Raw genomic sequence first — 22,715 nt, forward strand, 5'->3', positions numbered from 1 at the left:
GATATCTTTAGGAAACATGGTTAAGGAAAATCCCATCTATAAGAAGCAGGAGAGTAGCTAGAGAAAGGGTTGGCCCACTCAAGGACAAAGGAGGAAAAGTATGCGTGGAGTCAGAGAAAATGGACAAGCTGCTTTGCATCAGTGTTCACTGAGGAGAGGGACATGACAGATGTTGAGGTTTGGGATAGACTTTGATTACTCTAGGGCAAGTCAGCATAAGGAGGGAGGAAGTGTTGTGTGTTCTAAAAGACATTAAGATTGATAAGTCCCCAGGTCTGGATGGGATCTATCCCAAATCACTGAGGGATGTGAGAGAGGAAATAGCAGGAACCTTAACAGATATCTTTGCAGCATCCTTGAACACGGGTGAGGTCCTGGAGGACTAGAGAGTTGCTAATGTCCCCTTGTTTAAGAAGGGTAGCAAGGATAATCCAGGTAATTATAGACCGGTGTGCCTGATGTCACTGGTAAGGAAGCTGCTGAAGAAGATACTGAGGGATAGGATCTATTCCCATTCGGAAGAAAATGGGCTTATCAGTGATAGATAACATGGTTTTGTGCAGGGAAGGTCATGTCCTACCAACTTAATAGAATGTCTTGAGCATGTGACAAAGTTGATGGATGAGGCTATAGATGTCATAAACATGACATGAGAGGGTGCAGAGGAGATTTACCAGGATGTTGCCTGGAATGGAGAATAGGTCGTACGAGGATAGGTTGAGAGTGCTAGGCCTTTTCTCATTGGAACGGTGAAGGATGAGGGGTGACTTGATAGAGGTTTATAAAATGATCAGGGGAATAGATAGAGTAGACAGTCAGAGACTTTTTCCCCGGGTACAACAGAGTGTTACAAGGGGACATAAATTTATGGTGAAGGGTGGGAGGTTTAGGGGGGATGTCAGGGGTAGGTTCTTTACCCAGAGAGTGGTGGGGGCATGGAATGCGCTGCCTGTGGGAGTGGCAGAGTCAGAATCATTGACGACCTTTAAGTGGCAATTGGATAGGTACAGGGATAGGAGCTTAAGCTAAGACAAATGTTCGGCACAACATCGTGGGCCGAAGGGCCTGTTCTGTGCTGTATTGTTCTATGTTCTATGGACTTCAGTAAGGCGTTTGATAAGGTTCGCCATGGTAGATTGATGGAGAAAGTGAAGGTGCATGTTGTCCAGGGTGTACTAGCTAGATTGGTAGAGAACTGGCTGGGCAATAGGAGACAGAGTATTCGTGGAAGGAAGTTTCTCAAATTGAAAACTGTGATTGGTGGTGTTCCACAGGGATCTGTGCCGGGACCACTATTGTTTGTGATATACATAAATGATCTGGAGGAATGTATAGGTGGTCTGATTGGCAAGTTTACAGATGACACTAAGCTTGGTGGAATAGCAAATTGTGAAGAGGACTGTCAGAGAATACAGCGGAATATAGATAGATTGGAGAGTTGGGCAGAGAAATGGCAGATGGAGTTCAGTCCGGGCAAATGCAAGGTGATACATTTTGGAAGATCCAATTCAAGAGCGAACTATATGGTAAATGGAAAAGTCCTGGGGGAAATTAATGTATCGAGAAATCTGGATGTTCAGGTCCATTGTTTCCTGAAGGTGGCAACGCAGGTCAGTAGAGTGGTCAAGAAGGCATACAGCATGCTTTCCTTCATTGGACAGGGTATTGAGTACAAGAGTTGGCAGGTCATGTTACAGTTGTATAAGATTTTGGTTCAGCCACATTTGGAATACTGCATACAGTTCTGGTCACCACATTACCAAAATGATGTGGATTCTTTGGAGAGGGGGCAGAGGAGGTTCACTAGGATATTGCCTGGTATGGAAGGCACTAGCTACGAACAGAGTTTGAGTAAATTAGGATTATTTTCATTAGAAAGACAAAAGGTTGAGGTCTACAAAATCATCAGGGGTATCGACAGTGTGGATAGCAAGAAGTTTTTTCCCCAGAGTGGGAGATGCAATTACTTGGGGTCATGAGTTCAAGGTGAGAGGGGAAACGTTTAGGGAAGATATGCGTGGAAAGTTCTTTACACAGAGAGTGGAACGCATTGCCAGCAGAGGTGGTAGAGGCCGACACGATAGCGTCATTTAAGATGTATCTAGACAGATACATGAATGGGCTGAGAGCAGAGGGATACAGACTCTTATAAAATAGACGGTAGGTTTAGATAGAGGATCTGAATCGGCACAGGCTTGGAGGGCTGAAGGGCCTGTTCCTGTGCTGTAATTTTCTTTGTTCTTTGTTCTTATTCCTTGACATTACACTATACTGGTCCTCATTAGACACCCCATTTCCCCCACAGTGCTTTCACAAGGCAGTTGTAGATTCCCTAATAGGGCTGATTCCAGAGCTCAAGCTGGATAGCCGCAGATTCGAAATGCACTCCTGAATGTGACAGCCACAGATGAAGTGTTCGTGCAGCTCAAAGCAGGATGTCAATTGGTTTGCACAATTCTTCCAACACTCAGCACTACTCTCTGATGGTGACAGTGTGCAAAGATACACCCCCAACAACAGGCTGACTTCTCGTCCAATCTTGGGCAAAAGCCAGTAACACTGGCTGAATTGTACTGGTCTTTCCTCTGGGCTATGTGATTCTTGTTCTCAAAAGTATAACAGACGCCCCCCCCCCCGCCACCCCCACTGCACCTGCTCTCCACCCCCCACAACATATGCATCTATCCAAAACCTCTGCTCCTCTTCTGCCTCCTCAGAAAAGCACCCTGGGCCAAAGACATTCCTGCGCCTTATAAGGACTTCAGATTGCAGATGAGTGAAGGACATTTACGTGCCTTAGTGAAGATCCAATAATCACTAAATCTAATATAACAACTCTTTGGAAATCAGCTTTAGTCGACACTGCAATAAAACAAGCCAGTGCTCAATTATTCTGCAGTTTATTTTCCTCTCAGGATCTGTAAGTCTAATTCCCTCCGGAATCCATCAACATGTAACTGACCCACTAGCCATAAAAAGGAATGAGTATTGCAGTAAGCTTGAGCACTAAAGGGACGACAATCAGTGTTTAGGCATAGTATTGATATGCCTTTTAAATTAATGATCCAAATAAGGTAACTGAAGTCGGAGAGTGGGTAAACACAGCAGAATTGCCACCAGAGTCCAATGTTGAAGTTGTTCGTTGGCGTTGAATAATTACTTCCACTCTGTCCATCTTTCCCACTTTGTTTCGAATCTCAAATGTAAAGGGATTTTCCTCATTCGGTTTTATTGTCCGTAAAGACCAGAAAAGGCAAGTACAGGCTGTTTGACCCTATATGATTGCTGCGTGTTATCAGAGAGAACATTCTCAGAGGTAATTCCCTGTGAAGTTGTCCATAGCATTTTCTTCCGTCAAATATTCCCTCCTCATCAACAATGTTCATCGGTGATTTGGGAGCTGGAGCCTGATGATCTCGCTTTTTCTCACATGTTCACCTTCTAATACGGAGGGACTCAGCCTTTCCTATTCAGGGCATTTATTTGTTTTTATTCATTCATGGGTTGAGGGCATCACAGCCAAGCTAGCGTTTATTGTTCATCCCTAATTGCTCAGAGGGCGTTAGGAGTCAACCACATCACTGTGGGTCTGGAGTCACATGTAGGCCAGAATAGGGAAAGATGGCAGTTTCCTTCCCGAAAGGCATTAGTGAACTAGTTGGGTTTTTTTTCCTGGCAATCGACAATAGACTCACAGTCATTATAAGACCTCTAATTCCAGAATTTTGTTGAATTCAAACTCCACCATCTGCCATGGTGGGATTTGAATCTGGGTCCTCAGAGGAATACTTGGGTGTCTGGATTAACAGTGCATCGATAATAACACTAGGCCAATATCTGCCATTTGCTGGTATTATACACTGTCAGGTCCAGGAGTCATTCTTCATCGTGGCAATATTGGTGCATTTATCCATCTTTTGACTTCTCGTACCTTAGGTGGATCATGAATTTAAAAGGCATATCATTATTATCCCTAACCAGTGATTGCTGCTCCTTTTAGAGATGCAGAGAAAATAAAGCCTTGCAACCGTATTGCTCTTCTGATGACTCAAAGCATCAAGCAGCCAATGAAAGGTAGGCACTGAGGGAAGGCAGGAATGAGGAAATCAACCTGCTACACCCACATCAACTCAACATTGTCAATCAATGACTCCAACTGTGTTGATGTATCTTTAACTCATGAAATGTCTCAGGATCAACATTTTATATCAAGCTTGTATAGGGAGGTATGAGGACAAACATGTTCAAACAGTTTGGTTTTGAGTAGGATATTAATGGAGGGGAGAAAGGCAGAGATGTTAAGGTGAAGAGTGCCATTGCTCAGAGTCTATGCAGCTGAAGATATAACCGCCAACGTCGTATGATCCAAATTGGGTGGCACAAGAGGCTGGTTTAGGTAGAGCACAGAAATCTGGGAAAGTCATAGGGCTGCAGGAAGCTACAGAGATGGTGTGGGGAGAGGGCTTCCTCTGTCACCACTGGTTATCAATACTGTGATAAACCATCTTAAAATATTAGAAAATAAAAACTTGGTCAACATACTTTGCCGTGAAGGTACCATCCCTTTAAGCCACTCACGCAGAGTTCCCATTGCCGTGGTCTGAACAGATGTTTCCCTAATATAGATGAATGTACATTGACTCATACTGGAACAGAGAGCTGCAGATGTATGTGTGTGATAAAAGGCCATCCATTAGCAGCGGAACGGAAGGGAGAACTTTGGGGTGTGATTATTGATCATTCACTTTAGAGTGCCAGTCGATGTGAAACTGTTGTCAGCAAAGTAGAAATAAGGCTTCATCTCAAGGGCATTTGACTGCATAGGATAGGAAGATAGCCTGAGTTGGTATGGATTATTGGTGAAATACCATTTAAAATATAAAATGCACCTCAGAGTTGTGCACTGTCTTTGACCTGATAATGTCATCATTCCTTCACTGGAGTTCCCAACCTAACCTCCATAACTACTAGGGCCTAAATTCTACATGAAGGCCTTTTGTCACCACATCTCAGTTTAACTAGAGCTGCACAACCAATATAATCTTACCCATGTTGCTCACTTTGCAAGAGCAACTTTTACCTTTTTTTTAATATGTATATACGTCTTTCAGATGACACGAAACTTGGATAAATTGTAAACTGTGAGGACAGCAGTATAAAACTCAAAAAGGACATGGGTCTATGAGAGGAGTGGCCAGATAGGTGCCGTGACAGATGGGGTTCAAGGCAGACAAATGTGGGTGATGCATTTTGGTCAGAGGAATATTGAAGGACAATATAAAATGGAGGTGGGGGGTACAGGGAGCTACAGGAGCTGGGTGTATATGTGCACAGATCACTAATGGTGGCAGGTCAGGTGGAGAGAGCAGTTACTAAACTATACTGTGTTCTCACCTTTATTAATGGGGATGGAAGTGTATAATTAAGATTTAAAAGAGACCTAAGGGGCAACTTTTTCACGCAGAGGGTGGTATGTGTATGGAAAGAACTGCCAGAGGATGTGGTGGAGGCTGGTACAATTGCAACATTTAAGGGGCATTTGGATGGGTATATGAATAGGAAGGCTTTGGAGGGATATGGGCCAGGTGCTGGCAGGTGGGACTAGATTGGGTTGGGATATCTGGTTGGCATGGACGGGTTGGACCGAAGGGTCTGTTTCCATGCTGTACATCTTTGACTCTATGACTCTAATTGCATAGAGGTGATATTGAACTTGCATTAGACACCTGTTAGGCCTCAGCTGGAGTATTGTGTACAGTTGTGGGTGCCACATTGTAGGCAGAATGTGAGCATGTTGGAGAGAGTCCACAAGCAATTTACAAAGATGGTTCCAAGGAAAAGAAATTTCAATTATGAGGATAGATTGACAAGGTTGGGACTGTTCTCTTTGGAGAGAAGGAAGCTGAGAGATGATGTGATAGAGGTTTTCATAATCATGAGTGGGCTGGGCAAATTAGATAGGGAGAAACTGTTCCTGCACGTTAAAAAAAAACAAGAGTGAGAGGGCCTGGATTTAAAGTGATGTGCAAAAGAAGCAGGGATGATGTGAGAAAAAGCATTTTGTTTTAAACACAGCGAGTGGTTAGAGAATGTGATGTACCCCATGAAGTGAGGTTCCAGTAGGTCCACTTGAGGCATTCAAAGGATGATTATTTCAATAGAAATGATGGTCAAGGTTATGGGGGTAAAGCAGGAGATTAGCACCAAGTAGATGATGCTCTTTTGAAGTGCCAGAGCAGACACAATGAGCTGAATGGGATCTTTCTATGCCTGACAATTCTGTGATTCTATATTTTGGGATGACCATCCGACCAAGGGTGGAGATCAAAGGAAAAGCTTGAACTGTGAACAGGAACCACAAAAAATGGAGATTGAAGGAATTCAGATCATAGAGACTGCTCAGATGAGACAATCAAATGTGGAGTTCCATTTTTTATTTAGCTAACTCTCTCTTCCTTCATGTATCACCATCATACCCGAGCATTGCTAATTATGGCTCAATGTTACCATGTTTTCACTGTGGGGCAGGAGAAGAGGATAGCCCAATGAACTCAATAAACTTGCGCAGTTGGTGTTACTTAGAGCCATACTGTGGCCATCTGAACAAACCGGCCCTACTTATTGTTAAGCAGGAGATATCAACCAATGGAATCGTCTTCCTTCTTGGAGGCTGTGTGGAGTTTTGAATCTAAAGATTTCTGATTCAGAGGCAAGAGTGTAGCCACAGAACCTTCCATATTAAATGCTGGATATCTGAGAATAAAAGGTCACATTCTGGAACCATGCAGCATTGATCAGTTGAGAGATAGGCAAGAGTTTCAGATGAAGAGCTAAACTGGGCTTCAGGTTTCCCAATGCCATTTCTTACACAGCCAATGGAGGCAACCTCTTCAATGTAGATTACAATCCTAATCCTGGGGTGAAAGACTGGTGTACTAATCACCTTTACCACCCAGTCCCCTTTCAATTCCAGCTTCGCTGGAGCAAATTATCTCCTTCAGGACCGAGGTGGTGGCTGCAGAATAATAATAAAATAACTCCCTTTATCTTGTAAAGTGTTTTATTGCCACAACATTTCCCTGGCTGCCTTTGTCCTTGTACATTCAGGAGGGAAGAAAATGAAACAAATTTTAATGAAAGGGAATTAGAAAAAAAGATGAGAAGAATCTAATGGATTTACAGATATGTTCAGTCATAGCAATGTGTGTTAACCAACCTGACCTTCGAAAAAACCTTGATCTATATATAAAACATATGAGAGATAAAAATGGTCTTCGCAGATTTTCTTTTTCATCCGTCTTACCGGATTGCTATGTGAACCTACTGGAAGAAATAAAGTCTCATTAAATTTCAATTACTTAAAAAGACAGGCATGTGAAGCTGATAAAACCTAACGTTGTGTATAGTTGTCAGTCCCTCATTCGGGCTCTTCAGACCTATCTGTGATGGTCTTTTCTCTCTGTTCTGAGGCTTTTCATATGCAAAGTAGGCCCCATCTTTGGGAAAGTGAAGAATTTAGTCAAGTTAATGAACTGCAAGTCATGTCTTATCATGACACTTATTTTTCAGTATAATTCATTTGAAGTAGCCACGAGACAAAATGCATTCAAGCATTAGATTTTCAAGAAGTGTTCTTTCATATCACAGCTGCTCTTTTGTTTTGATTTTGTCATATGTTACCGTGTGTTCCCGTTAGCTACAATGGGGTCAGTGGCCTGGACTTGCCTTGTCAGCAGTCAGTCATCAGAGACATGTTGAGTTGCACGGATTTAGCCATATCCTTTCTTAAATTCGTTTTCGCTATGGAGATGTTATGTTGGACCGTCCAAACATTGCATAGCTCCCCAGTAAAATTAGGAATATGAGTAAGGCTGGAATAGCCACTTTGTTCAGTGACTAGAATCTAAAGTCATGAGTGAACTAGAAAACGTTTCTTCACTGTGGCAACGGCCCTGCTAGCCAACTGTTGGTTTTAATCAGATGTTGTTTTAGAAGTGAGAAGTTAAGATTTATTTATCTTTCTTTCTCACCTCCCCTGTTTTAACCCTTGTTGTTTCTACACCACCCCATCCACTCCATGGGTGTATACCTCCCACCACTGACAGCGCTGTAGAGCACAGTTTCCACTACAACTGTTAATGCCACCTCTGGTTGGAGGGTGTCATTACAGAGCCACAATTTAGCAGAAGCAATGTCTTCTACAGAGGTGAACATTGGAACATTTTATTGTAAAAGCTGCCATTCCTATGCCAAAGCATTAGCAGTGAAATATAACTTACTGCATGTTAGATCTAAATAAACAGTTTGCAATGCAAACAACAATACTTTGTATTTATATAGCTTCCCCAACATAATGAAGCATCCTTATGGGCTTCCAAAGAATGTTTCCAGACAGACTTTAACACTGAGTCATGCGACGAGATATGCAGAGTGGACGATCAAACGTTTGGTCAACCAGACAGATTTTAAGGGAGTGCCATAAAAGAGGGAAGTGAGTTCATGAAGGTGAAGAGTTTAAGGCCTTGACAGCTGAAGGCACAGTCACTAATTGCGGAGCAATTAAATTCTAGGATGCTCAAGCAACCAGAATTTGCAGAGCTCGGAGATCTCAGAGGGTTGGAGGGACTGGAAAAAGTTACAAAGGTGGGGAGGAGCGAGATCACGGAGTAATTTGAGAAATAGACAGGGTGGTTAAAAAGGCGTGCTTGCCTTCATTGCTCAGTCCTTTGAGTATAGGAGTTGGGAAGTCATGTTGAGGTTGTACAGGACATTGGTGAGGCCTCGTCTGGAGAACTATGACCAGTTCTGGCCGCCCAGATATAGGAAGGATATTTTCAAGCTGGAGAGGGTTCAGAAGAGATTTACCAGTATGTTGTCGGGTATGGAGATTTTGGGTTAGAAAGAAAAGCTGGATAGGCTGGGACTTTTTTCACTGGAGCGTAGGAGATTGAGAGGCGGTCTGACAGAAATCTATAAAATAATGAGAGGGACGGATAGAGTTAGAGGTAGTTGGCTTTTCGCTGGGATGGGGGATTTCAAGCCAAGGGGGCATATTTTAAGATGAGAGGAGAGAGATTTCAAAAAAGACATAGGCAATCTTTTTACGCAGAGGGTGCTTTGCATGTGGATTCAACTTCCTGAGGAAGTGATGGATGTGGGTACAATTACAATATTTAAAATACTTTGGACAGATACATCAATAGGGAAGTCTTGGAGTGATATGGGCCAGGAGCAGACAGGTGGGACTAGTTTAGTTTGGGATTATGTTCGGCATGGACTGGTTGGACGGAAGGGTCTGTTTCCGTGCTGTATGACTCTATGATCCAATGGTTCCATAACTAGCAGGAGAATTTTGAAATCGTGGTGTTGTTTAACCAGTAACAGATTCCTCTCCTTTGTTGTTCCCAGTCCTCCAGGGAAGGATATAGTTACATTGGAGGTGGTGCAGCATAGGTTCACTAAATTGCTCCCTAAAATGCGGGAGGTGTCCGATAATGAAAGGCTGAGTAAATTGAGTCTACATTTAGAAGGATGGGAGGCGACTTCATTGAAATCTGATGCTGAAGTGACTTGATAGATGTAAATGAATAGTTCTCAATGGTCAGTAAAAACATGGGGAAGTACACGCTTAGGATCAAGGGGTTGATTGTTAAGAGCTGAAATGAGGAAAAAGGACTGTATTCAAAAGGATGTGAATTGTCTTTCATTCTGCTCTAGAAACTCCGTCTCCATCACTAACCTACTCCCCACTGCCAAAGGAAAATGAAGAGTTGTCTACTCCCTGACTGACTATATTTTCTGTTTTGCTCAACAGTTGTATTTTGGGCCTGAGCCCTGACTTAATATTTATTGTGAATATAAAGATATCAATCGTGTCATCTTGAACTTTCACTCGCTTTTCCTTTCCAGGACTGTCCACAGCTGCTGGCTGCTGAGAAGGTCCTGGTTCCTGTCGGAGTGGTGAAGCCCATTACTCTGAAGTCGAAAAATCTTCCACAGCCACAATCGGGCCAGCGAGGTTACGAATGCATCCTGAACATCCACGGGGTGGAGCAGCGAGTTCCAGCCCTGCGGTTCAACAGCTCCAGTGTCCAGTGTCAGAACACGTCAGTAAGTAGTGCTTTGTGGTCATTCCAGTTGAAGCCTAGTAGCAGCCAGCTTGCCTTCCGAGTCAACAGATCCGAGGCTGACTCCAGACAATACACCTCCAAAATGTAGGCCTCCGCTCACAGTCTCCCAGTCTGGGATTGAGCAAATTTGATGAGATGTTGAACCAAGGCCCTTCTCAAGTGGACAAAATATATCTGCAAACTTCCCTTACCATCAGCAATTTGCCTTAAATTCACTTAAGAATGTGCCATGGTCTTCATCCCCCTAAAAAGGACAGGTTCCAGATGAGCACCGTGTCCTGGCAGATGAATAATACATTCTTCCTTTTCTCCACCGTTTATAAAGCAATGTAAGTTCCTATACTTGCCTTGTTGAGTGCAACTCCAACAGCAGTTAAGAACCTCGACACGATCCAGGTCAAAGCAGCACACTTGATTGGCAACATTTCTAACGGTCTCACGATTCATCGCCTCTGCCACTAACAACCAGTGGCAGCATGGTGTACCGGCCAGAACATGCAATAACTCACTGAGGCTCATTCAGCAACGCTTACCAAACCCACCACCTCTACCATCTAGAAAGACAAAGCAGCACAACACCCCCACTTGCAAGATCCCCTCCAAGTCAAACCCCATTCTGACTTGGAACTATAACACAGTTCCTTTACTGTCACTGAATCAAAATCCTGAAACCCCTTTCCTTCCAGCTCTTTGGGTTTTCCTATATTGCAAGGACTACAGCACTTCAAGAAGGCAACCCACTACCATCATCCCCATCTCCAGGGTAATTTAGGGTGAGAAATAAATGCTGGCCCAGACTGTGGCACTAATATTCTGTGAATCAATTAGAAAAATACGTTCGAGTAACACATTTGAACAAACTCCTGTTTTAATAAAGAGTTTGAGGTTACTGTGAAATCTGATGTAAAATAATTGTGCACAAATCGTCTAACCCAGATTCTTTTCTGTTTCAAACTAAGAGGTATTCTGAAAATGAAAGGACCAAGTATTGTTTCAGAGCCCCTTTGTTTTCTTTCGAATATTCAAAGGGCTCAAATATCAAGTGTAACAAAGCCCTTTTTGTTTTTAATTTCAGAGCGGCCTGCTAATGATGGCAATTCCAGCTGCCTCTGACATACAGTGCACCTAATACAACCTGATTTAAATGCACAATAGATCCATTCAGGCACAACACAGATGCTGCTTTGTACAACAGCACTGTATCACTTTACAAACACATATCTCTGGAGGTAATTCTTAAAGGTGCACCATCTCTGACAGAGGGAAGCCAGTTGGTTAAACAGAAATCGAGATACTTGTATTTATATAGCGCCACAGTGAACACTTCATAAAAATGCTTCCTGCAGTTAATTTGTTTCTTGCAATTCAATGATGGCTCACGTGGAGGCAATATTTAGCAACAATGATGCTCTCGGAGCTTTGTCGAGTGTGTGGTGCTGGAAAAGTGCAGCAGGTCAGGCAGCATCCGAGGAGCAGGAAAATCGACGTTTCAGGTAAATGCCCTTCAAAGGAAATCCTGATGAAGAGCTTTAGCCCGAAACGTCGATTTTCCTGCTCCTCGGATGCTGCGTGACCTGCTGTGCTTTTCCAGCACCACCCTCTCGACACTGAGTTCTGACATCTGCAGTCCTCATTTTTGTCTTTTGATTTAGGAACATTGTCATAAATGGCAATGAGATGAATAAATACAATTATATTGTATTTAATAGTGAATAGTGACATAGAACGTGGAGTGATTGTAATGAGATCAGTCAGGTGAACCCCTTAGAATATGAATTCCCTGATTGGGGCTGTTAACCTGGTCCAAACAGGGAGCTCTGGCTGACAGATTTGATAGAGGTTCTGTTCACTCAGAGAGCTGGCTCTGAGCTAGCTGGATCAATGTCAAGGCCTCTCCCCGTGTCAATAAAGGGGGACATGCTGACGGGATACCAACCTCTGTGGAGTTATTTTCAGAACTTTCTCCGCCCTTCTGAGCCACCAAAAGGGACCTCAGTTGAGAAGAGGATCTGTAATAATTTCCCTGGACCAGCAGTCTAGGCCGTGTGCAATGTGTTGGAATCCATAGTCTTCTGATTCTCTGGCTTGCATGCTCCAATCTGGGCTGACCTAACAGCTGATCAGAGTGAGCAGAATAGTTTTGTGTGAATTTTGACAGGGTGTGTCAGTGATAGGGTAGCTTTTAGACCATGTGGAACAGATCAGCATCGACTTTTCACAGAAGAAATTCCTCTTTAGAATATTGAGAGTGCCTTGGAACAGAAGCAGTTGTCATTTAAGCCAGACACGTTTACAAATTGATCTCTGTAAACTGTTCAACAGTGTTCTTTGTTATCTCTTCTCATTAGACTCCATCTGTTGGGACATGTACGGTAGCCCCATGTGGACAAAATTCACAATGTAATTTTCAATACATTACAAACAGTGTCAGCTATTAAGTCATTCACTGGCCACTTGTAGAGGCTGAGACCTCTGAGAATTTGAAAGTGGGCCTGTGGATTTTAATTCTGATTTTCAGGGACATGGGGACCATAGCTGAGTTGTGTGCCTAGTGCGAGGAGAAAACGAGCAAAGACAATCTGTACGATTGGTAGGTTCTGGAGAGCTGAGGTAGGGAAGCTGGCCAGTCTCACTTTGAAATACGAAGGGAGTAGCAACAGAAGAAGGGAGTGACGTGGAAGGGATGACAGTTAAATTCTGCAGCAATCCCTTTCTCGTGGTCAATGAGGAAATGAGAAAGCATGGAAGAAAAAAGACAACCACTCTCATGCTCCCACAAATCATGTGGTCTATCTCACTAGTGAATGTTGAATTTTCAAATTCCAAAGGAAATATTGGAAGATTTCAGATTCCCATTCGTGCCATTCCGGTTTGCTTTGTTAGTCTCCACAGCGTCTTCATTAAACCTCTTGGCATGTGGATGCTAATATCCCAAAGAGTATTCTTATCTCTGTCTTCACCTACCTCTGTAACCACCAATCATTCCCAATCAGTTATTTACCCAGCCGTTTTTTTGTGTTACTCTCCTCTGAAGTCATTAAGGGTGCTGTCTTATCATAATGTCCAGCGATCAATTATAGCCTTGTTTTGTTGTCAGTTTTGTTGGTGCAGCGCTAGCAGTTCCAGTCATTCAGAGAACCCTTAATCTCTTTTAAGCCTCCACTGTGAGAGACTCGAGAGGGTTGGCTGTGTTTGCCTGGAGCAGTTCTTCAGCACTGCATTCATGTCAGTCGTAATGCTCGCAAACACATTGATCTCCATTGATTCAGAGAGGAACTGTTCACAGTTGAAAGCTGTGTCAGGATTCTGTCCATCACTTCTCAAACAGAATAGAAAGTTGAAGACACAGACTTCTTTTTCTTTTGCTTATCAGGTATTTACATCATTCTTGTTAAACCTTTCTGTTGTTATTAGTTTAGCTGTGACAGAAAGCAGCAGCTTGGTGGGAAACTTCATGTGTGGGCAGGCTGCAGGCTGGAATTGGGGAATTAGGCCGAAACTGTCATGGCAGCCTGTGCAACAGTAAAATGCTATGGTTCGAACATGTGAGGTGAGGACACCCTGGGTATTTAGTGCTAGCATTATAATTCAAGTTTCTACACCAATTATTGTGTACTTAGCTGGTGTTTTGTATATGGGGTACAAAATACGTCCCTCGTGGGACGTATCAACAGCAACTTGGATTAGATAGAGGTGGGCAAAGTATCTGCTGGGGGAGGATTAGATAGAGAAGGGACAGGTAGATGGTGGGGGAGAATTACAAAAAAAGCTTCAGAACCTAGGGCCTTAGCAATTGAAGGCAAAGCTCGAGTGGAAGTGTGGAGGAAATACAAGAGACTGGAAATGGAGGAACTCAAGTTCATATGGAGCATTGTGTGGTTGGAGGAGGTTATAGAGGTGGAGAGGAGAGAGAGGAATATGTGGGGCAAAAGGCCTTGGAAGAACTTGACTTGAGGATAAGAATTTTAAAACTGAGATTAGATTAGATTCAATTCCCTACAACGTGGAAACAGGCCCTTCAGCCCAACCCGACCCTCCGAAGAGTAACCCACTTCCCACTGACTAATGCACCTAACAGTGTGGGCCATTCACATGACCTGCACACCTTTGGACTGTGGGAGGAAACCCACACAGACACAGGGCAAATATGCTAACTCCACACAGACAGTTGCCCAAGGCTGGAATTGAACCTCGGACCCTGGTGCTATGGGGCAGCAGTGCTAACCATTGAGCCACAGTGAGATGTTGCAGAAAGAGCCAGTAACATCAATTAAATAAAAAAAACAGAACCTGCTGGAGAAACTGTGCGGCATCTGTGCATAGAAAACAAAGGTCACGTTTTGAGAGTTCTGAAGAGGGGTCACTGCTGTTGAGACGTAGCTCTGCTTTCTCTTCTCAGGCGCTGCCAGACCAACTGAGGTTCTCCAGCAATCTCTGTTTTTCAGATCTAGCATCCGCAGTCCTTTGTTTTATTGTAGTAAAGTCAATTACTTTGACAGAGTAGTCTGAAGAGGAGGCATATCAATGCTGAGGTTGGTCCATGCGCCTTAATGTTTGTGAGTGAAAGCCATATAGCGTAGAGTCACTATACACGATTCTGGGGCAAAAGTAGTAGCTGAGTTTACAGTCTATAGTTTAAGCTTCCTGTTCACAGCCCACGATGGGATCAGAATAGTCCTGTGGATTGAGAGATTAACAATGTCCCATATCCGCTGGTGCAATAACTGGTTGACCAGCCCTTGCCATCCTTTCCCATGTTCCATCTTGAGTGTTACACACACTTGGTCCCACAGTCCAGCCGGAGACTCAATGCATTACCTCAGCGGCACCTGAGAAACACCTGAAATTCCCAAATTGCTCCAGCACAGAAGGAGGTCATAGAGCCTTTATGTTTGTGCCAACTCTCTGATGTCAATAAGCTTCATTCCCCAGCTGTTTCCCCATAGCACTGCCAGTGCTTCCTTTTCCCTGTTTGAATCTAAACTCTGAAGCTAATTGCATTACCCCTTTCGGTAGTGCTTTCCCGAATGTACTGACTGACTGCATTAAAAGAAGTTCCCCATAGCTCTCCTCTGACAAATCATTTGAAATCAGATTCCTCACTTTACTGAATGACTTAAATGAAGAATCAGTTTCTCCATCTGTACTGGGCAAATGGGATTAACTGGACCAATCTTCAGAGGAGATGGCACAAACCTTAATGGTCTTTCTATTGTTCTACAATTCTACAATACCATAGCAAAGTGCCTCAAAGTGCGAACGCCTCTATTACATCTCCTTTTAGTTGTCTGTGCTCTGTGGAGATCAACTCCAAGACTTTAACTCCCCCTCCCACTCTGCCAAGGACATGCAGGTCCTGGGCCTCCTCCACTGCCAAACCTTTACTACCCGATGCATGGAGGGAGAACGCCTCATCTTCCACCTCGGGACTCTCCCAGCCATACGGGATCAATGTGGATTTCACCAGTTTCCTAATTTCCCCTCCCCCCACCTTATCTGGAATTCAACCTTCCAACTCAGCACCACCCTCTTGAACTGTCCTACCTGTCCATCTTCCTTCCCACTTCTTCCGCTCTATCTTCCTCTCCAATCTATCACCTTCAGACCTAACTTCATCCACCTATCGCACTCTCAGCTACCTTCCCCCCAGCCCCACCCCCTCCCATTTATCTCACCACCCCTGAGGCTCCCAGCCTCATTCCTGATGAGGGGCTTATGCTCAAAATGTTGATTCTTCTGCTCCTTGGATGCTGCCTAACTGGCTGTGCTTTTCCAGTGCCACACTCTTTGACTCCAATCTCTCTTAAGTCTTTGCTGTATAATTGAGCCCCTATACAATCCCAGTAAGTTCTCTCTGCACTCTGTCCATGGTTTTGTTGTCTCTCCTGTTCCCGTGCATCGAATTCACTTTATGGCACAGAGCAAAGATGGTGTTTTGAGCCACCTCAATGGTGAACGGTTGACGATACATTTTGACAAGTTGCTGGCTTTCTTGTTTCAGTACTCATATGAGGGGACGACAATCAACAACCTGCCCGTGGATCTCTCTGTGGTCTGGAATGGAGACTTCAGCATTGATAACCCGGCACACAACCAAGGTAAGCTCATAGCACTGTCCCTAGTTGTGCCAAGCAGAGGTGCAGATAATATAACCATGGGGGCAGGGTGTGATGGGGAGATGGCCATCTCAACACAGCTCAGCTTGGTTCATCCTTCTTGCAAAGTAAGTGTGTCTGATGTTGCACGGTACCCACTCCCTACTGGAGTGGACTTACCATATCAGGACTAGGATAATCGACTCTGATCGGGCACACTCCATGGTGGTATTATTACGTGCACTTTGCACAGCCCTATCCACCTCTCAAATGTCTCAAACTATAAAATGAATACGTGCAAAGAAAATGTATGATTGTTTTTCTAATGCTGCATTCGCTGTCTTCCCAGATGTTTCCTGCAACAGATTAATCTTTAATTCCCCAGAGACTTTAGTCCTAGAGGGGTGAGGAGACCAGGTGTGGGAAGGTACTGATCCTGATCCAGAAGGAATGGGTGGGGGGGGGGGGGAGGTGGTGTGGGTTCATGAGAAGTGTTGTATGACTTTCACATGAGACATTTTTACTGTGTCTCATGTAATTGGTCATTGCGTCGGTGTGGGTGTTCAATTATAGCAATACATATGATCTGTATTCTCATCTGCTCCTCTGGTAGTTCACCTGTACAAGTGCGGTGTGATGCGGGAGAGCTGTGGCCTCTGCCTGAAGGCAGATCCTGATTTCGAATGTGGCTGGTGCAGGGGAGATGGACGGTGCACCCTCAGGCAGGATTGCCCTGCCTCAGACGAGCAATGGTTGGAGCCATCAGGAACAAACAGGAAATGTACCAACCCCCGCATTACTGAGGTAACCCAGTGTGAGGTGGGCGACGGGTTTGTCCAGTAGGGTGTGACAAGCCAGGGAGCAGTAGGGTTCATCAAATACAATGCTGCTGTTTAGTGAGTAAATAGAGAGTATTGGAAGAATTCAGTACCTATGTGAACCCCCTAAGGAAAGCTTGTAGTTTGGGATAAGATTGTCACTGGTTAAGTCCTACCTGTGGGCTCCATTAAATGTAAAAATAAAATCCCATGGCACTAACCAAAACCTCTGCTACTTGAGTCCAAATGGTTATCATGTCCCATTGACCAATTGCCCTTGTGCCCATTGACATGCGTGGGTTCCTGATGTGGCACCAAAATCTGTCTACAAAGTGTCATCCTTGCTTTTAAATTCCTCCCAATGGCCTCCTTCCTATTTTTGTAATCTCCACCCCCTGAGATATCCATACTCCTCCAATCGCAGCCTCTTGCACAATCCCGATTGCAATCACTCTGTCATTGATGGTCAAGGTTTTTGTTCTTGGCCTTCGTCAGTAAACCTCCCCTCCCATCACTCTTCATACCCACTCCCTTGAAGTTAAAAATCACATAACACCAGGTTATAGTCCAATAAATTTATTTGGAGGCACTAGCTTTCGAAGCGCTGCTCTCGAGGTTTATAAAACCATGAGGGGCATGGATAGGATAAATCGACAAAGTCTTTTCCCTGAGTCCAGAACTAGAGGGCATAGCTTTAGGGTGAGAGGGGAAAGATATAAAAGAGACCTAAGGAGGCATCTTTTTCATGCAGAGGGTGGTATGAGTATGGAATGAGTTGCCAGAGAAAGTGCTGGAGGCTGGTACAATTAAAACATTCAAAAGTCATCTGGATGGGTATACGAAAAGGAAGGGTTTGGAGGGATATAGGCCAGATGCTGGCAGGTGGGACTTGATTAGGTTGGGATATCTGGTTAGCATGGACAAGTTGGACTGAAGGGTCTGTTTCCATGCTGTACATCTCTATGACTCTTTGACTGTATGGTTGTAGAGCAGAGTCATACGACATTCTGCTGCACACCCACCTGATGAAGGAGCAGTGCCCCAAAAGCTAGTGCCTCCAAATAAACCTGTTGGACTATAACCTGATGTTGTGTGATTTTTAACTTTGTCCACCCCAATCCAACACCGGCTCTTCCACATCATAACTCCCTTGAAGATGCTGCTTAAAATCTAACTCTTTGATCAAGCTTTTGGTCCCATGCCCTAATATTTTTTCTGTGACTTGGTGTCAAAATTTGCTCAGTTGTGCTCCTATGAGGTACGTTGAGGTATTTTACTGTAGTAAAGGTGCTTTATGAATGCAAGTAATTGTTGATTAGCCTGGATCAATCTCTTGAGGAGCAGAAAGGACACTGTAAGATGTCAGAATCCATATGAGAGCCAGCCCAAATAATCTGTCTTCAATGCAGGAATTCCCGAGTCCTGTGTCCCTGTCGTTTCCTACTAGTTCAGAGTCCTCCAGCCTTTCCCTCCTGTAAACAATCTTTAAAACTGAAGCTTTGTGTCACATTATCACTGTTTCCTGTATTTCTTTCTATTCTGCTCTTTTTAAGCTTTATGCCTTGACTTTTTACTTTGGATGTCAATGTGTAGTTCAGTTACTCAGAGGGGAATGGTGGCATGTTGGTAATACCGTCCATCCTGGGACTAGGATAGTGGGCTAGGGACGTGTATTCAAACCCCATCCAAGCGACTGGTTCAACATAAATTTAATTAATAAAAGGGTTATCAATAGCGGTGGGCTGTGACAGCTTTTATAGATCGTTGTAAAAGTCTATCTGGTTCATACATGACAATCAGAGAAGGAGATTTGCTAGAGAGAAATCAGAGTTTACATTTCGGGGCCAGTTAGCTTTCTGAAGAAAGGTCACTGGATCCGAATCGCTAACTCTGATTTCTCTCCACAGATGCCGCCAGCCCTGCTGAGCTTTTCCAGCAATCTCTGTTTTTGTTTCTGATTTACAGCATCCGCAGTGCGTTCAGTTTTTAAGGAGATCTGCTCTCCTTACTTAGTTCGCCCTACACGAATATCTGACTGCCCTCGGAAGTGGCCGTGAAAGCCAAATCACTCAGTTCATTGTCAGCAATGTCCACATCTCATGAAGGAATAGGAAATCCTCTTGCCTCTATGTCTGTAATTCATTGGCAGAAGCTCCCCTCCAGGGGTCTGAACATCTAGTTTAAGCGAATACTTCAGCGGCGGACTGAGAATATGCCACTCTGTCGCTGGTGCTGTCTTTCAGATGGAGCTCAGAGCTTTAAAAGCTGAGCCATTAGACTGAGGTGAGGTAAAAGACCCCATGCACACCCTTTGAGTAAAGGTGGTGCCCTGGCCAAGATTTAACCTTTATACACCACCACCAAGACAGGCTTTCGGAACATTCACCTTATCGCTGCCTGTGGGATCTTACTGTGTCAAAATTGGAGCCATGTTTCCCTACATGACGGTGCTATACAAATGCAAGTTTTCCTTTATCTTAACTTCTGTTACGGCATTGCGTTCAATTATGGTCACCACATTACAGGAAGGACGTAGAGGCTTTGGAGAGGGTGCAGCATAGGTTTACCAGGATGCTGCCTGGATTAGAAGCTAGAAGAGCTATAAGGAGAGGCTGGAAAAACTGGGGCTGTCTTCTCTGGAGAGGCGGAGGCTGAGGTGAAAGTTGACAGAAATCTATAAAATTATGGGATGCATAAGTAGGGTTGACGATCAGAAACGTATTCCCAGAACTGAAACATCTAATACTGAGGGCATGTTTAAAGTGAGAGGGGGAAAGTTCAAAGGTGATGTGAGGGGCAAGTTTTTTTATGAGAATAGTAGGAGTCTGGAACATACTGCCAGCCATGGTGGTGGAGGCAGATGCGATAGGGGCATTTAGGAGACTTTTTGATAAGCGCATGAATATGCAAAGAATGGAGGGATATAGACCAAGGGCAGGCAGAAGGGAGTAGTTTAATTTGGCATCATATTCGGCACAGTATTGCGGGCCAAGGGGCCCATTCCTGTGCTGGACTTTGCGATGTTGCTCCAATTGAGAAACAAAGACTTTCTCATTGGTCTGGTTCTATGCCGATGGGAGGGCAAATACCCCTGATCTACACAACATTTTCCAATATTCCTGACACCTTGTTGTTGGCTCTGCCTCGCTGGTTGAAGTGGAGGGAGTTACTTTCTCACCCAGATGCCATATTACTGTCATGTTTGGATACACAACCACAGAAACGTTTTACGCTGAGAACGCACATTCTGAAACCACCTAAAAGTTTAAAATCTGTTACAAATCTGTGTGATGCTGGCCTGTGAAATATCATCATGTATTATTCATTCATATTTTCTTGAAAGCCTCTTCCCACCACTATTAGCACTAAGGAATCCCTCCACAGTTTATCTATAATGCAACATGAAAATCCCTGGTTGGCAGTGTGCCAGAGGAGCCATCAGAAAACTGATCCACTTGGAATAATGTGATACTATTGAGTGTTGTCCAGACTGGCAAGGTAGCAGTTTTCTGGGTACTACAAACCAATTCAACTGGGATTAAAAATGGACAATTTGTGCGGCTGGAATAGCACTAACAGACAGAAGAAAGAAAGACCTGCAATTATATAGCACCTTTCATGACCTCAGGAAGCCAAAATGTATTTTACAGCTAATTAAATGCTTTTTTTGAAGCGCAGCCTCTATGATAATGGAGAAAAAGTGAACGCTATTTTTACCTCACTGCTTGACTCCACACACAGCAATGCAGTAACGGCCAGTGCGTGTCGAATGATAAATAAAAATTGACCATGGCTTTGGGGAGATCTTCCCTGCCTTTCTTCAGTTTAGGGCTTTGCGACCATTCAAGTTCAACGGAGGGGAAGGCAAGGGTCTTGGTTCAATGATTTGTCCAAAAGATGGTATCTTTGCCAATGCAGCGTGCTGTCAGTCCTCCACTGAAAATGGATATCCGGAGTGGGGTGTTGGTGGGTGGTGTGGTGGATGCTGGGGAAATGGCGGAATGGGTGGGTGGTGGGGGCGATAGTGATAATTTGCAAGACTGAGTGCAGCTTGCCCTATTTGAAGCCCGGTTGGTCACCTTAAGGGATGCTTCCTGCTTGTCAACTTTGAGACCAGGAGGAGAGAATCCTAGTTGATCCCCTGCTTGGGCATTGGATGGAATAGATGAGGTAATGCCTTACTTAAGGATCACCTTTCCAACCAGGTGTCCCTGCCCTGGATCCACCTCTTGCAAATACTTCTGTCCCCAACCTCTGCTTCAAAATCCCATGTTCCCCCTAGTGCCCTAAGACTGCCACTCCCCACACTAAAGTGTGCAGCATTTAGAATTTGAGGACTGCTTGTAGTTCCAGTTTCGGCCACGGCCGGCAGTGGCGCTGCTCTGGGAGTACAGAGGGGCTGACTGATCAAATTCATTAGGCAGCTCCCTGAATGGGCCAGTTGCCCAAGTGAAAGTAGTCCCATCTCGAGAATATAAATTGGTTGTGAGGTTGCCCTGGAAGGTGAGGAAGCATTGGCCACTGACTATAACTCTATCCTATGTCTTCAAACCTCTGGTTTGGGAGTTGAAAGCACAGCACTACCAACGGAATCATGATTGACACTTAGTAATAGGTGAGAGCAGAAATTGAAAGATGACTCATTTTGCTATGTAAGGCAATGACTAAAATCTTTAACTGCTGTGTTCATATACCTATCTTCTCACCAATCACACCAATTACATTACTATATTTGTTGTTGCCGCCTCTTGGAGATGCTAATATGGGGAAGGAAAGCTCTCACAGGGTCAAAGAGAAAGATTTGTACGAGACAAAATTTGACTGACTGATTTATTGTCACATGTACTGAAGTACAGAGAAAATCTTTGTTTACAAGGAGTAAAGGGTAAAAACAATGACTGCAGATGCTGAAAACCAAATACTGGATTAGTGGTGCTGGAAGAGCACAGCAGTTCAGGCAGCATCCAACGAGCAGCGAAATCAACGTTTCAGGCAAAAGCCCTTCATCAGATTCCTAATCCAGCACCACTAATCCAGTACAAGGAGTATAGGCAGAGCATAGCAAGCAAGGATATACAGATCACAGGTAGTGAAAAAAACTTAAGACAGAGGCATACAGGTTACATTGCACAGGACATGCGCTAGGTCAGATCAACATTAGCAAGACCAGCATTATTTGAAGCGAGAGAGTCCATTCATCAGTCTAATATCGGCCGGGGAGAAACTGTTCCTGAATCTGCTGATGCGTGCATTCATGATCCTGATGGCAGAGGTTGCAGAAGATCATTACCAGGGTGTGATGGGTCTTTGATGATGTTGGTCGTCTTTCTACCGCAATGTGCTGTGTAAATGGTTGGAAGGCTGGCTTCCGTGACAGTCTGGGCTGTGCACACCATATTCTGTAGTTTTTTTACAGTCCTGGGCAGAGCAGTTGCAGCACCAGGCCATTATGCACCCGGACAGTCTACTTTCAATGATGCATTGGTGTGGGTCCTTATGGACATGCCAAATTTCCTGAGCTGTCTGAGGAAGAAGGGGCATTATTGTACATTCTTTACTGTCGCATCTACATGGGAGATCCAAGACAGATTGTAGGTTATTGTCACTCCGAGAAACTCTCACAAAGTTTGTACCATAGGGTAGAAAGTCCAGTGAGGCATGTGGGGAATTTA

The 22,715-nt window shown here is 44.1% G+C and overlaps 1 protein-coding gene across 8 annotated transcripts in view; it reads left to right on the forward strand.

The window, feature by feature from the left end:
• Positions 1-22,715, forward strand: part of plxna4 (plexin A4) — a 632,909-nt gene that overhangs the window by 463,624 nt on the left and 146,570 nt on the right. For all 8 annotated transcript variants that reach the window (XM_072562914.1, XM_072562916.1, XM_072562917.1 and 5 more), the window contains exons 10-12: positions 9,910-10,110; positions 16,132-16,228; positions 16,839-17,029. In XM_072562914.1, the coding sequence (XP_072419015.1) occupies positions 9,910-10,110; positions 16,132-16,228; positions 16,839-17,029 (489 nt within the window). The remainder of the gene's footprint in view (positions 1-9,909; positions 10,111-16,131; positions 16,229-16,838; positions 17,030-22,715) is intronic.

Source organism: Chiloscyllium punctatum, chromosome 44 (assembly GCF_047496795.1).
Source record: "Chiloscyllium punctatum isolate Juve2018m chromosome 44, sChiPun1.3, whole genome shotgun sequence".
Lineage (NCBI taxonomy): Eukaryota > Metazoa > Chordata > Chondrichthyes > Orectolobiformes > Hemiscylliidae > Chiloscyllium > Chiloscyllium punctatum.